The sequence below is a fragment of the Mustela nivalis genome (genome assembly GCF_964662115.1).
Source record: "Mustela nivalis genome assembly, chromosome: 1".
Classification (NCBI taxonomy): Eukaryota; Metazoa; Chordata; class Mammalia; order Carnivora; family Mustelidae; genus Mustela; species Mustela nivalis.
Genome location: NC_139020.1, coordinates 140,919,595 through 140,936,373, shown reverse-complemented (window position 1 = coordinate 140,936,373; position 16,779 = coordinate 140,919,595). Strand labels below are relative to the sequence as shown.

Genomic DNA, 16,779 nt, shown 5'->3' with positions numbered 1-16,779 from the left:
ATACCCAGAATAATAGAATGATAATTTTTAGTCTTCATTCTTTAAAATGTTTGTTGAACAAACAATATCATAGAGAAACTAAAAAGAATATAATCCACCCACAACTATGTATGTATGTATGTATTTATTTATTTAGTTAGTTAGTTAAAGTAAGCTTGGTGCCTAGTGTGGGGCTTAAACTCTCAACCCCAAGATCCAGGTTCATATGCTCCACTGACTGAGCCAGCCACCCCACACCCAAAACTTTCTATTTTCAAGATACAGCCCTTTATAGTAGTTCTCAAAGTGTTGTCCATGGACCTCGGCCAGCCCCTGAGATCAGGGGATCTCTAATGTCAAAACTGTTTTTAATAGTTCAAGACATTATTTGCCTTTTCCACTGTTGTGGAATTTGTACTGAGGGTACAGAGGCAATGATGAGTAAAACTGCTGGTCCCTTAGCTCAAAACAAGGCAGAGGCACCAAACAGCCCTGGTAGGCATTCTCAGTTTAAAAAATGAAACAGATTTTCACTTAGGAACATCCTTGATGAAGAAGGAAAAATCGTCTTGGTAAATCTGAGTCTTGGAGTGCACATTACTTTAATATTCTGAATGACAAAATAGGAAGTATGCATGAAAAACACTTCTGTTACATACTGAAGTAACAGTAATTGGGGTAAATACACTGGTGTGATTGCTTGACTTATGAGCTGAAGCTGGCTGCTTTTGTACTTGAAAGTAACTGCACACTAAACTATGGTTATTCAGACTTGACATTTGGCAGGTATTTCCTAAAAAAGGATGTGAACCTACCACTTCAAACAAAAAGAACTGGTAGCATTTGTTACCAATGATAATAAATCTAGCTTTCATGATAAAACAAGAAATTTGGAAAAGTTTTATCTACCAGCTGAACTTCTCTGATGAGGTTATTGATGATATTAACAATATATATTTTTAATATCATATAATGAAATGTGAGGTTTGGAAGAGTTCTAGTACCCAGTGAACACGTATTTTAGAACTGTGTGAGAGAGCCATTCAAAGTGCATGGTAGACTAATGGATTTCAGTATACATGCACAAAAGCATTCATTTGAAATGGTTTTAAAATCTTTTTTTTTTTTTTTTTTAAGATTTTACTTATCTATCTGACAGAGAGAGATCACAAGTAGGCAGAGAGGCAGGCAGAGAGAGAGGAGGAAGCAGGCTCCCCGCTGAGCAGAGAGCTTGATGCGGGGACTCGATCCCAGGACCCTGAGATCATGACCTGAGCCGAAGGCAGCGGCCCAACCCACTGAGCCACCCAGGCGCCCCTGAAATGGTTTTAGATTCTACCTTGCAAACTAACGTTTAAGAAATGACTACTTCTTTGGGTGCCTGGCTGGCTCAGTTGGTAGAGCATGCGACTCTTGATTTCAGGGTCCTGATCTCTACCTTGGGCATAGAGCTTATTCAAAAATAAATATTTTAAAATAAATTATAAATTATTAAATTATTATAATAATTTTAAAATAAATTATTTAAAAATTAAATTTTTAAATAATTTTAAAAATGACTACTTTTTAAATTTGGTGCAGTATCAGTGAGGAATATCCACAGTTAACTGAAAAGAATATTAAAACACTTCTCCCTTGACAACAGAGTATTTCATGGATCTGGAATTTTTATATAATTCAACCAAATCATATCCTTGATTAGAGAATTAGATATGAGAATCTAATTGTCTTCTATTAAGGTCAGGTGTTAGAGATGTACAGAAATGTAAAAGCCCATTTTTTCATTAAAGCTTTTATTTTTGAAAAGGATTATTTTTCATTAAAATACTATTTATGTTAATGTGTAATGACTTTATTTTAAATTGAATTTAAATCTTTTAAAGTTTTCTCAGTTTTACTTCCAATATAGTAAATATAGATGTTAAACTTGTATAAAAAAGGCCATTTGAGGTCTTCTGTAATTTTTAGAGTGTAAAGAGATCTTGAGTCTGAAAGTTGGAGGAGTGCTTCTCATTTTCTTTTTCCTCTTTTAGCTAAAAGATTAAAATAATTGTAAACCATAATGTGATTAAATAACTTTGTTGAATTACTCTTGTTATTAATATAGTTATTATACTATATACTATTAATGTAGTTGGTATAAATATTAGAGTAACAATTATACAAGTTGGTATACATATTAGAGTAACAATTAAAGGCAGAACTTTCTTCAGATGCAGACATCTTTGGGTCCTCCTGAAATTAAGTGAAAGGGCTAGATTTAACGAACTATGTTGTTGGCAGTTTATTCTCTAAGATCTATCTAACCCTCACTCACTCACTCATGTAACCATCCCCATATATCCTTAGAGTATGTTCTCTTTTGAACTACTGTTACAGTAAGTTTCAGTTGAAAACTGGTTGCTATATTTCTCTTTTGGTATTTTCTATTACTACTGTGTGTATTATGCTCCTAGTCTCTTTTGCTGTCACTCTCTCTATATAAGTTGTAGTCATTAGCTTGGAAGATTAGGTAACTTAGAAGACTGTGATTGGCTGTACCATAAAAGCAACTTAGGAGAGTTCATCTGTGCAAAGCACAGTGACCTAAATCAGATATGTACTTACTGTCCCTGGAATCTTCAAGGGACTTAACTGCGTTACATTGTCAAAGACAAGCCATTTATATATTGCTATGGAGAGATTTCGCCTGGAGAAGAAGTTTCCTGTATGTACCTGGTTGTGATCTTGTGTTTTATTTACAAACAGATCTGACTTTTTCAGTTTACCAGTGAAGCTTGAAGAAATGTCAGGCTTATTAGCACTGGCTTAGAATAGTATCATCCTCTGTGTCCTTGGCTGTGGAAGTCGTTTGCTGTAAAGAGGAGATCCTGGTATAAAGTTAGCAGTGTTTGTAGCATCATTATTATTCTATAAAATTAGTTTTTTTGACCAGTTAATATTACTGGAATGAGGCTTTTAAAAATTCTGTTTGGCCAAGATACTAGGAAAGAAATCACTTTGTCTTTAATGGTTAAGTATGTTTTGAATATAAACTGAAATATTTGAAAACTCTTTGTAGTTACAATCATTATTTTTTGGAGGTACTACTTTTGGCCTGTGGCCATATGTCTTAAGTAAGGAAGAAATTAATTTGTGATAGGGATCTTATGCTGTTTTAAAACAGATTTTGTAAACCTCAAATGTCCAAAAAGGATAAAAAACTAGATTTATGGTATATTGTTAAATAATCTTTTAACATTCTTTTTCTTTTTCTTTTTTTTTTTTTTTTATTATTATTATGCCTTTGCCCTGTTAAAGTTTGGTTTTTGGTCATTTGGCCAAGAAAACACAAATCACAGATTGTGCTTTTTCAGATGGAAAAATGACTTATGGGAAGAATTAGTACAGTGTGTTATGTAATTACAAAGTCTGTTTCAAATAGTTTGATTTTGCTGGGAATTCCCACTTGTGAATTGAATTTTAGTTTTATCATGTGTTGGTGATGGGCTTTTTTGTTTATAAACTGATTTATTACATTTCAAAATACTGAATACCTTTGTATGTTTGAGCTTTAATTGTGTTCATAAGGAGTCTTTAAGTAAATCCAGGGTAAATTTTTAGCTGAGTAGTCTTGTCCTTTGAAACATACTCAACATTCTAGTATTAGAGAGCTTACTAAGAATCCTGCTTGATGCTTAGGGTATACTAGTGAACAAAACAAACATGATTCCCCTCTTCTTGGAACTTATGTTCTATTGGAAGATAGTAGAAAGAAATTAAAGAAGTAGTTATATAAGTATGTAAAGAACATTGAAGAAGTATAATTGTAAGTTTTAACAGATGTTGTGAAGAAAAAGTACTATGTGTTCTCAGCATATATTATAGTGACCTTGGTCTCTTGTTGTATGGGTAAAGAACCCATGTAACTGGGACTCTTTAGAGACCTGGCTTTTAATTTCAGTTCTTTCACCAGCTTACAGTGTGATCTTGTGTTGCTTAAGCTGTGTGTGTGTAATGTATGTATAAAATCTGAACATTGAACGAAAAAATAAAGCCTGTTGATCCCTATGAGTCTGTGAGGTCTCATTCATTAAGATTAGGAATGGAAAAGATAATTCACTTACCTCCAGATTTTTTTTTTTTTTTTAAACCATGGAGAGCCACTTAGCTGTAAATTAACTGTTAAGCTGGAAATTTGATAGTATTACAGTTTTTCATTCATTTATGTATCCCTGGTGCCTGGAATATGCTTGGCACATAGTTTGTACTCAGTAAATATTTGTTGAATGAATGAGTTTCATAATTCCTAGTCTTTAAGGGAATGAAACTTTTCTCATGACCTGTTGGATTTACGGGGAATAAGGTTATTATCTAGTGGAAGAAGAGGCAAACCGACCATATTGCTAAGGGATTTTCTGGCTGTCTCCTGTTGGTTTTTACTAGAAAACTGCAAAGGAACCCTAAAAATAGCCAGGTCATGATAACCTTGTGCTGACCGGAGATAAGGAATCTTGACAGAACACGTACTGGGCCTTATTTCGTTGAAAAACTGATTGGGGTGTGTGTGTGTGTGTGTGTGTGTTTTCCCTTTAGTGCAGAATGCCTGTGCTTTTCTGCACATTTTAATTACTAATAAGATTGTGATAGTTTTTTTTTAAAAAGCCTGTTTTAGAAATAGATTTTATTATGCTTACTTCAGTAAACATATACTACTTGATAACCATAAAATAAGTGATTTGTATGTTTTTTTTTGTGTGTGTGTGTGTACTGATTTGGAACTTGGAAAGAATGCATTTCCCCATAGAAATAATATAATAAATATTTGTGATTTATAATTTCAAGTAGAACCCTGATGAGGCTTTCCATTTGTTCATGACTCTTGTGCCTTGTGATGAAGCAGGTGACAGTACAGTGTGTCACTAGCAATCCTCTTTCTTATTGGAGTCCATTATGTGGCAGTTTTTATGCCTCAGACCTCTTAGTTTTCTTACTCTTACATTCTTTGTTACTTCACTTTTTTCTTTTGAAACTTTTTCTTAAAATCCATTGTGTTTAGTTTTAACAGTGGTATATAAAATAGATTTTTAAAAAATAAACATATAATGTATTTTTATCCCCAGGGGTACAGGTCTGTGAATCGCCAGGTTTACACACTTCACAGCACTCACCGTAGCACATACCCTCTCCAATGTCCATAACCTCTTAATCTCACACAACAGACTGAGGGTTGCTGGGGTCCCTCCTCCAAATCACTTACGGTTTGTCTCCCTCCCGATCCCATCTTGTTTCATAAAATAGATTTTTGAAGGCTTTTTTCTCCAACATCCGAATCTATCTGCACCGGGCACAAGGCATTTTTCTCAAGACTTTAATTTTTTTTTTCCCCCTGTGGAATTGCATGACTGTCGGAGTTTGAAATTTGCTGTTTTAAATTTGTAGTAATTTCCCATATACCTCTTCTGTCTTTTCTGCATGTTTTAGAGGAATGAATCAAGTGAGTTCTTTAGAAACTACGAATATCATTCTTTCTTTGACTTTTATTTTATGAAATGGTAGGCATTGATGATTGATCTCCTTTTAATTGGATTAGAAAAGATTATTTGCCCTATTCTTAAGCTTTTTGCCCATAAATTTATAGTTTCCTAAATAAGTTCAACTTTTGGTGGTAGATGGGGATATGGTTAGGAATTGGAAATGTTGGAGGAAACTTGTATTTTGGAGGGGGACAACATTGTTATTTATACATACTCTGATAAGTTGCCCTACACGTTTTGGGGAAATATTCTGACATACAAATCAACTTTTAAAATACTATTTATTGATTTAGGTTTCTTTGTATTTCAGTGAAAGTGTATGATTTACAGTATTTTCTTGTGAATTGGAATATACTTTTCATTTTCTGAAGGATTAAAACAATGTAAGTGAAGTTGACAGTATTCCCAAGCAGGCTTACTAAAATGATTAAGAGCATGAAGCAGTCTTTATTGAAGAGCGTGTGTAGTACTTTAGTCCTAATCATAATGCAGGAAGGGAGGTGGTGTTTAAACTTTGGTGTGCACCAGAATCACATAAGGGGGTTATTTAATAGAGATACTTGTTACCCACCTTAACCTACTGAATGAGCACGTCTAGCATAGAGCAAGGGGAGATGAATTTTAATAAACTCTTTAGGTGTGCCTGAATTTTTAATACATTTAAAAGTCTCTTAAAGTAATAGTTTTATATCCTTATGAAAGTTACTTGCTGTATCTTGGCATTTTCTCCTAGATACTTATGCATGTATTTCCTGTGAATAATTCTTCATACAACCGTAATACTATTTTAGGATATATTTTAAATCTTCATTTTTAATTAGGAAACTTATAGGTATTTGTTTCTGTACTTGTAAGGCCTCTCTAATCTAGTTAGAAAGCTTTTTTTTTCCCCTTAAACATGGAATAGTTTCCTCATTTAGTTTAGTAAAAAATGGGAGCATTTTCTATGGGTTCTGTATTGTTTTGTGGCATTTTATGTAATATATCCTTCCACAGTGCTTTCAGGTGGGTATTATGCTCTGTAGATGAGGACCAAGATAGGTAAGTGACTTTCAGAAGATTGCGTTCTTAAGTCTTCTTCTGTATTCACATGGCTAAAAATAAATCAGAGAATATAAACTAATAAATTCAAAAGTCTACATCTACTGCCAGAGGTAACTGGTTTTCCTGTTTTCTTGTATGTCTTCCAGTGTTTCATTATGCAAATTAAAATGTTCCTGTTCTGGGTACTTCCTAACACAGAAAGTAGCAGACCTTATATATGGTTCTCTACCTTGTGTATATTTCATTTTATAATAGGTCTTAGACACTATATGTACTGGCATGAAAAATACCTCCCAGTACCTTGGTATTCCACTGGCATAGCCATTCCTCTATTAAGGGACTCTTGGACTGTGTCCAATCTTTTCCCATTATAAGCTGCAATAAATAATCTTGTACATGTGTCCTTTCATACACAGAGAATTTAAACTTTCTTTATGATCTTATATTTCTAGTTCTTTATTGTCTTCTTTGTTACGGAGCACTTATAATCTGATTAGTAACCTTATTTTACAAACAGAAATGGAATAGAAATTTGAAACCAATGCAAATAATTTTCTAAAGATTAGTGTGAGTCAATCTTACATTGACATACTTTGGATAGCTTTTTTTTTTTTTTTTAAGATTTTATTTATTTATTTGACAGAGGGAGAGAGGTCACAAGTAGGCAGAGAGGCAGGCAGAGAGAGAGAGGAGGAAGCAGGATCCCCGCTGGGCAGAGCCTGATGTGGGGCTCGATCCCAGGACCCTGTGATCATGACCCGAGCTGAAGGCAGAGGCTTTAACCCACTGAGCCACCCAGGTGCCCCTTGGGTAGCTTTTTTATTCTTCCATGTATTTCAGTTTTCTCAGTGCCTTGGGATTATTTCATTTTAGGAAGGCTTTATAGGCATCACTTATCTGATGTTAAGAATGAAAACATTTTGATGTCGGGGGTTGCTCTTTGCTGTTACTATATTTAGTTTTTCATTATATTCTTGGAGTTAAAAAATGAAGTTTTGGGGTGCCTGGGTAGCTCAGTGGGTTAAAGCCTCTGCCTTTGGCTTAGGTCATGATCCCAGGGTCCTGGGATCGAATCCCACATCAGACTCTCTGCTCAGCAGGGAGCCTGCTTCCTCCTGTCTCTATGCCTGCTTCTCTGCCTACTGTGTCAAATAAATAAATAAAATCTTAAAAAAAAAAAGTTTTTTCCTAGATGCAAATATAAAAATAACTGACATATTAACAGATTGAAATTTGAACTTATTCTCTTTTTAAATTACTAAAATTAAATGTTTGTTGTAACAAAAAAATTAAACAGTATATGATTGTCTCTTTGTTATTGCTTTCCTAATCATGAATATGAGACCGTTTGCAGGTTAGCCTTCCAAATATTTATTACTGTGTAATACATTTTTGTATATACTTTAAAGAATACAAGTGTACTTTATATAGTATATAAACATACTCTATATTTAGAAATACGGCTTGAGGCATTATCCTAAAATGATAGGATTTAAAATGCAGTATATTTGTTTCAGAAACGAATTGTCTCCTTGAAACATCAATGGCTTTGTTCTAAGGGATTTCCAGTATATAAAGTCATATGCATCCTGCAGACTTTGTTGAATTACTTGTAATATGTCAAGATGACTATTTGTGTGGCCTACTTAATTTAATGTTTGCATTTATAGCAGATTGCCTTTTTGATTCGTGTTTCACAGTTGTTGAAAAGCTACAAAAAGTTTTTAAGAGAAAGGGGGAATGCAGATGCTCCTCCCCTTGTTTACAGTGCTAGTATTATAAATTTCTTATACTCTTAAAATTTGAGCTTTAGTTTGTTTTGCCAGTTACATGTGAGAGCATTCTTCTTGAAAACCCAGTCAGTCACAATAAAATAATATTCTTAGTTGGCTTTAAGTTAAGTGACTTACTTACTTAAAGCCTCACAGGCACAATTAAATGGGAGCCAGCTGGGTGGGCCATGAGAGGAGGGGCTGGTAGATAGACTTTTTTCAGCATGCCACTTTTTGCACATATTGGGGGCATTTTTTGGTATGGTAGATGTTTAGATGTCCAGCTTAGGTTGTTTTTGAGTGTTAGTTAATAGTGTTGTTAGTCCATATAAACATGTAAGTATATCTGTAGAAATAAAAGATATTTTTTGGTTAGGGGTAAGAGAAAAATCTGTTGTTTTCTTTCCTATCTTAGCCAGCGTTCCTGATAATGAAAGTTTAGAATGGGAGCACTTAATCCCTTTTAGAATACACAGTATGCTACCTCTTGGGAATAATCATCTTTTGGGAGACTGCTTATATTCAACCTGTACATGAAATCACTGGAGGAGAGCTGAAGGTTTTAGAGTATGAAATGCTTACTAATTATACTTTGTTTTTTTGTGTGTTTCTAAGTGTGTATTTTTGTGATTCCTATTTTAGTCTTTCCTCATTACTTATTGGTGTTTGATTGTTGTGAGGCAGTTCGATGAACCATACATACTGTTGTCACTTGTCTTTCTCAGTCCATTATGTGAAAATACACAGTCTGTTACCCGCTCCTGTAGACATGGAGCCTTAGTAAGTTATTTGACTTCTGCTTTTTCTGTATTAAATTGAACAACAATCCTTCAAAGTTCTGTACAATAACCTCATGATACTCAATTCTATTTGATTATATATTTGAATGTCTTATCTTCAGAAGGTGGATTTGGATATCAAGAGATCTGCATTGCCTTAATGTATTGTTTCTGGTTCTGAATTTTGGGACGCAAATAGAGTTTGGATAGCAGGGTATTTGTATAAAAAGTTAAATTGATTCAGCTCTTGGGGGCACCTGGGTGGCTCAGTGGGTTAAAGCCCCTGCCTTCAGCTCAGATCATGATCCCAGGGTTCTGGGATCGAGCCCCACATCAGGCTCTCTGCTCAGCGGCGAGCCTGCTTCTTCCTCTATCTCTCTGCCTGCCTCTCTGCTCAGCGGCGAGCCTGCTTCTTCCTCTATCTCTCTGCCTGCCTCTCTGCCTACTTGTGATCTCTGTCTGTCAAATAAAATAAATAAAATCTTTAAAAAAAAATTTGATTCAGCTCCTGATTTAAAGATTGGAGAATTTAGACACAGAATCTGGATAGGATGGCACAGTTGTATACGAATTCTATGCATTGAAAAAAGCTGTACACAAACATATGCTAGTATGTTAATCGATCATTTTAACTAACCTCCTGTTTGATCCTTTCTTAAATGGTCTTCCAGTTTATGCTTGGCCCTTAAAATTGGTTAGAAGCTAACTGTGTTCTTTCCGGTTTATTGTTCTAAGTGTTAGATCCTGGACAATGAGATCAGCCATAAAATGGGAATGGCTGAAAATATGTCTTGAAAAATTTGAAAAGTGCTATAATTTGATCAATAAAAAAGTGCCTGTATTCTAGAAAAATAATATTCAGTGGGATATTAATGTTGCAATTAATGTTGCTACTATAATTATATTTATATGTATTTATATATTCTATATAAATACGTTTATTTATGTAAACATATTTATGTATAATAAAATTATAATTTTATTATTTGATTCTCTTATCTCCAGTTGTCTTCTGTTGCCTACAGAATTTCCGGTTATAGTATAAGGACCTTCAAAGAGAATGAATTAGATTATTTACTTTCTTTTTTGAGAGCTCTTTCCTCTCCTCCTTTGGAAGGTTTGTAGTACTTTGATTTCATCTGAACCAGAACATTGTCCATTTCCTGTTGCCCATCCTTTTGCTTGCTTTGAACAGTGGTTTTAGCTTATCCACCTCTTTCTTCATCATGCCCCCCAGTGCCTTCCAGGTTATATCTGGATCTTTAGCCTCTTCCTGAGCCATCCTTTCCTAGCATTCATCTTTCAGTTTGATTCTTTGACGAAAGCATTATAGGATAGGATCTCCCTGGTGTGATTGGTTTGCTGAAGGAGGTTTCATATTCTGGGTTCTTCAGCATACTCCACATATAGCATAGACTGTGTGAGCTGATCTAGGTCACTCTTAAAGTTTTACGTAGTTTTGTTTAATATTGCCAGCTCTTCCTCAGAACCTTTGTATATCTTTCCAAATTCTTGAATGTCTTCTCCAATATGTCTCCCCAGTCCCTGGCTTTGTTGAACATAGCTGAGTCCTTGTTCACTGTTGACTGAGTATTGTACACTGTTCTCTAGTCTTAAAATGGAATAGACTTTCCTGAGGAACTAGAAAACTTCTTTGCCTACCCAGTCAGGGTGCACCTGTTGAGACATGTTGCGGTAGTCATATTGGACAAAGTGCAAGGCCTCCTAACAATGGTAAAAGTTGGCGAGGTTTCCTTGGTCAGCTACAGCTGACCCATGCTGGGCAAGAGTTCAGTATGGGCCACAGCTCAAAATGAAGACTTTTTGAGGGAAGGGAATTTCCTCATCTGTTCGTATCTGTGCTGCAGAATCTTGAGCATACTAATGTTCCTTTCAAAGTTAAGTTTGAAGTTGGGAAGGGAAGGTAAAACTAAAATTTTATTCATTTAAAAAAATAGTCTACAGTATTTTACAAAAATATGTTTCTTTTTGTTGAGCTGGAAAAGGGAACAAAATTATGAAGGTAGACTTGGAAAACTCGAAGTTAGAACCTCCTTAAAGGTTAAATTTAGTTGTGGCTTTTCCTTTGTAGAGAAATAAGTTCTTGTAACTTGGATGGGCTCTTGGTTAATTTATGAGTGGAAGTGTACTACATGTTTAGTCTATAGATGCATTTTTTTTTAAAGATTTTATTTATTTCTTTGATGGAGAGATCACAAGTAGGCAGAGTCAGGCAGAGGGGGAGGGGTAACCAGGCTTCTGGCTGAGCAGAGAGCCTGATACAGGGCTCAATTCCAGGATCCTGGGATCATGACCTGAGCCGAAGGCAGAGGCTTAACCCACTGAGCCACCCAGGTGCTCCTATAGATGTGCTTTTTAATGTGGAACCATAATACAATCTGGTATAGCTGAGTTAAGTGTTTCCTTTTTAATTAGGGGACCTAAGAGCAAAGAACAACCCAAAAAAGCATTCCATATTGTAATTCCAAGGGTTTCCCTCACCGCCCCCCCCATTTTTCTCTAATTGTTGATCTGGATTGTCTTTCTGTTGTAGTGAATATATGTACAGTCACTTAGTAACTTCCATAGAAGACCAACAAAAAATTGCTACCTCAGTTCTTACCATGAAATTTGGAATAATCTTTTGTGGATTTAAAAAAACAAAAAACAAAAAACACCTATAAGCTTATGTTGAAAAAGAATGCAGTTAGCTATAATTAGTTAGCTTATAGTTACCTTCTTTGAGGGGAAGGCAATCTGTTACTTATTTTTTTGCTTTTTCAAATAATGCCTCTATTAGTAGGTATATAGTGTATATTTGACATCATAAGTAAATGAGAATAATTTCTTTTTAGGGTCCTGATGAAGAAGCTGTTGTGGATCTTGGCAAAACCAGTTCAACTGTGAACACAAAGTTTGAAAAAGAAGAACTAGAAAGTAAGTTTGTTTAACTTACACTTAGCAGGATAAATTACTAATGAAAGTTTGTTCGTGTACTTTAAATTTTACCTATTTGGGGGCACCTGGGTGGCTTAGTGGGTTAGGCCACTGCCTTCGTCTCAGGTCATGGTCTCAGGGTCCTGGGATCGAGCCCCATCTCGGGCTCTCTGCTCAGCGGGGAGCCTGCTTCCTCCTCCCTCTGCCTGCCTCTCTGCCTGCTTGTGATCTCTCTCTGTCAAATAAATAAATAAAATCTTTAAAAAACATTTTTTTAACCTATTTGTGGAAACGTTTTGTTGTTATGAGGTAGAGCATACATTTAAAAGAACGTTTAATACTTTTCTAAATATAGTTCAAGGTATAATACAGCAGATACCCATATAACCATACACATAGCTACAGTTAGAATATTCCTTGATTTTTCTTGTTGAAAGTATTGATATAACAAAGATTTTAGAATCTCTGTGCTTTTTTTTTTTCTTTTGAGAGAGAGAGAGAGAGCGTGCGAGCGTGTGAGCAGGGAGGGGTGTATGGGTTAGAGGGAGAGGGAGAATCTCAAGCAGGCTGCACGCTTAGTGTGGAGCTTAATGTAGGGCTCAATCTCATGATGCCGAGATCATGACCTGAGCCGAAACCAAGAGTTGGATGCTTAACTGACTGAGCCACCTAGGTACCCTTAGAATCGATGCTTTTCAATCTTCCTGGTGGTTGCCATTATTTACCTTGGAAATTAAAATACCAAAGTTAAAAAGTCAGTTGATTCTTTTATTTTTTTTTTCATTTCTAGAGGGTAGGTGATATGTGTTTTTATCAATCCAGAATGCCATAGCCTTAGTTATTTCAATGTTCATTTTATAGGTCAGTTGCACCAGCCTTTTCCAGTGCTATGATACCTCAGCGTAGAATTGTGGAACAAATGAATTATATGTCATTCTGTCTTCCAGGAAGAAGTCCTGGCAAATGGTTTCTTCTCTCTTTATTTTTTCCTTCTTACTGAAATAATTTTGTTTTACAAAAGAGTTGCAAAGATAGTACAGTGTTCTGTTACCCTTTACGCAGCTTTTAAAAATTTTAACATTTTACTTAACCATCATTGTTAATGAAAATGAAGAAATTAGTATTGGTACAGTTTTATTAACTAGACTAAATTTTATTCAGATTTCTCCAGTTTTCAACTGATGTTGGTGTCCTGTTCCAGGATCACGTCACACAGTTCAAGATCCAATAGTACATTTAGTTGTCTCATCTCCTTAGTCTCCTCTATGACAGTTTTTTAGTCTTTCCTTGTTTTTCCTGACCTTGACGTGTTTGAAGGGTAGTGGTTAGATACTTTGTAGAATGTCTCTAAGTTTGGGTTTGTTTATGTTATCATATGAACAGACTGAGATTATGGATATTTGGGAAGCTTACCACAGAAGTGAGCGTATCATATGTGGGGACATGTGATGTCAATGTGACTTATTAGTATTGTTAACTTTGAACCCTTGGTTAGAGTGGTGTTCCTGGCAAATGTTCTGATAGACTTTTGAGGTCTTTTTGGGAACTATGTTTTTAAGTTAAAGCCTTCTGTGAAAGCTGGTATCCTATAAGGACATTAATCTGTTGCTTTTAAAAAAGAGACAAAAAAGTGTTCTCCGTATTTACTTTGTGAGGTGGAAGAAAGCCCTGTCTTTTAAAATCATCGTTAGAAATCTAGGCTTCCTAGGGCTTCTGAAAGGAATCTCAGTTATCTGGAAGCTTATTACCATATAATGTTACCTCTCAAATGTGTGCAATCTAGAACATGAAGACTAGCATTTGGATGTGGTTTTTTTTTGCTTCCCTTTGTTACCCCAGAGCCTTTAGCTTTGTGTACTTGATACATATCTAAATTTCAGTGTGGGGTTTGAGGGAGAGATTACGTTTATCTGCGTTTGACTGAATAGCCCTTTGACAGAGTAAAGGTTAAAGAAAAAGGAAAGAAAGGAAAGGAAAGAAAGAATCATAGCACAGAACACTAAGGTTGATAATAAAAGCTAAATAAACAAGGCTTAGATTTTCATATTCCTGTTTATTCTTTCTAAATTGGAAACTCCTATAATTTATTTTTATTTTGGTGCATTAGGGCTGTGTACCAGAGCCATTAGTACAAATTGGAGTACAACCTTGTAATTCCCAGTGCTCAGTGATGAGAATCTGACTCTTTAATTTCCACTTTTCTGTAGTATTCAGAAGAAAATAGTCTCACTAAAATTAAATAGTAATATCATTGAGTTTTGTTATAATTTTTTTAGTTTTCTTATTGAGATATAATTTATTTAACATAAATTTCACCATTTTAAAGTGCATAGTTAATTTTTTTTAAGGTATATTCGCTATGTTGTGCAACCATGACCACTCTAATTCTAGAACATTTCCATCATCTCCCCTCCCCCCATGCTATACAATTGATTTTTAATTTTGGGCTTAAAAAATAATCGGTATTTAATTTCTATAATTTTTTTTATCTAGTGTGTACTGTGTACTAGGCAACGTACTAGGCATTGGAAGATGGTAAAGCAAATAATTTTAGTTGATTTATATCTATAGTCCATTGTATATCTAGTTCTGTTTTAGTTTAAATGTAATGACTTAATTTATTGATATTACTGTGTTGGCATCTGAAGCAAGAAATCAAGAGTCACCTTTTTCAAACTTAGCTGGGTATGTGTGTTTCAGAAAACTCAAATTTTTTGTAAATGGATATTGGTAAATGAATGCAGAATTGCCATGGGTATTGATTTTAGGGTTACAAATGAATTTTAGGAAGTTGGCAAATTTGAAAATAAAGAATTCACAAATAATGAGGATTGACTGTACTTTCAAATCGCATCTAAAGTTGAGGATCCTGATGGTCAGAAAATAAATACTTCAAGAAATTCAGTTTCTTGAAGTATTTATTTTCTGACCATCTTATGGAACTTGTTAGGAAAAGAATGTCATTAACTATGTGTATTTACTTTTTAAAGTACGTATGGTCAAAAAGCAGAACCGTGTCAGAAGGCATTTGTAGAGTTGCAAATTAGTTAGACTTGTAGCCCACCACTCCATGTAACTTAGAAAGGAACGTTACTTAAACTATTTAAGAAGTCAAGTTCATGCCTCAGTATTTGACATAGTGCTGCTAGCTTTCTAGTTCCTTTCTAGTTAAGTTTTATTTAGTGGACAAAAGCAGAGACTACCTTTTATAACCATTTTGTTGGTCACAATACAAATTGGGAATTGTGCAAATTCAACAGTAGCTTTTTAATATTCCAGAAGCATGTGATAACCTTATTATATTGTTTCCCCCCACCGATCTGGTAATTTATGCCCTTTAGTTGGAGTATTTGGATCATTTACATTTAATGTAGCTTTCAGTAATTTGGACCTTGCTGATTTGAGATTTTCAAAACTGTAATTAATAAATATTTGTAAATATCTGTCTATGAATATTGATTATAAGATATTTTATTATCATTAAAGCATATCCCTTAAGGATGTCTGTTAACTAGGTTTGACATCAAAATGTTGGTGGAATAAATTTATGTCTACATGGTATGATTTCAGATAGGCCAACCTCTTCTTTCCCAAAGTGCCTTTTTTGCCAAAATAATGCTTACACAAGTAACCTGTTTTATCAGTCAGTGGTATTAACCCGTGACAGCGTTCTTTTAGTGTTCTGCAAAGGAAAAGAACAGGAAATAGCATTGTTAATTACATGAGCTTAAATATAATTCTTTTTTATCAAAGTAAAATTTGGTATACTTTTATGTGTATTCTTTCCTTTTTGGAAAATTAGTAATGTTTCTGAACCTTTGGCTAGGTCATCGAGCTGTCTATATTGGTGTTCACGTCCCATTTAGTAAAGAGAGTCGTCGGCGTCATAGGCATCGTGGACACAAACATCACCACCGAAGAAGAAAAGATAAAGAATCAGATAAAGAAGATGGACGGGAGTCTCCTTCTTATGGTAAGAGAAAACAGTAGTTCCTTGTTAACACCTTAAAATTCTTTCCTGACAAATTTTGTTTAAAAAGTAGAATATTTTCTTTCTTAAATTTTATGTCTGCTGTAATTTAGACACATTATTAAACCTTGAAGGATATACTAATTGAAGTAATATTTTTTTCTCCAAGGAATATACTCATTGAAGTAATAATATTTTTCTCTATTATATATTTCATTATTTATATGTGCAATGAACAAATATCTGGAATCTTCAGGCTCCTGGATAAGATTAATTTTTTGGCTAGAAAAATTTATCCACTAAATTGAACTATTTGGTTATCTCTGCAAAAAAACAGTGCTCTCATTTGATAGTATTGCCTGTGAAAGGACAGAGGTTTGTTTGAAAGAAGAGAAATACAGAAGGGCCAATAGAGGAAACCAGAAAGAAAATAGGCATATGGTAGAGAAAAGAGAATGTTACCTGAAAAAAATTTTTGGTAAGTACTGATTTAAGTGGCCCTGAAATGTGCAAATGCTGTACAGCTTGAGGAGGACTTCTAGGATATTGTAGTTAGTGGACATATAAAGCATCATCATTTTTTTAGGACATAATGGGCCTGCATGGCCATCTCTACACTGTGGGTTCTAGTATGTGCATTCTAGCAAAGTTACATGAGCTGTCCTTGGAGGCATTTGTGTGCTTGCTAAAGGAATGTTTTTGTAACAAAGAGGTAAAGAATTATGGGTCATATAGCTACAACATGAACATAAGAAAATAGTGATTTATGAAGTGCCAATTCT

At 34.7% G+C, this 16,779-nt stretch overlaps 1 protein-coding gene across 1 annotated transcript in view; it reads left to right on the top strand.

Annotated features, from left to right (window-relative positions):
* The window catches only part of SLC4A7 (solute carrier family 4 member 7), a gene marked incomplete at its 5' end in the record, with an annotated part of 96,446 nt that overhangs the window by 18,010 nt on the left and 61,657 nt on the right, over positions 1 to 16,779 (top strand). The window contains 2 exons of the mRNA XM_082723798.1: positions 11,946 to 12,027; positions 15,854 to 16,000. Coding sequence (XP_082579924.1) covers positions 11,946 to 12,027; positions 15,854 to 16,000 — 229 coding nt within the window. The remainder of the gene's footprint in view (positions 1 to 11,945; positions 12,028 to 15,853; positions 16,001 to 16,779) is intronic.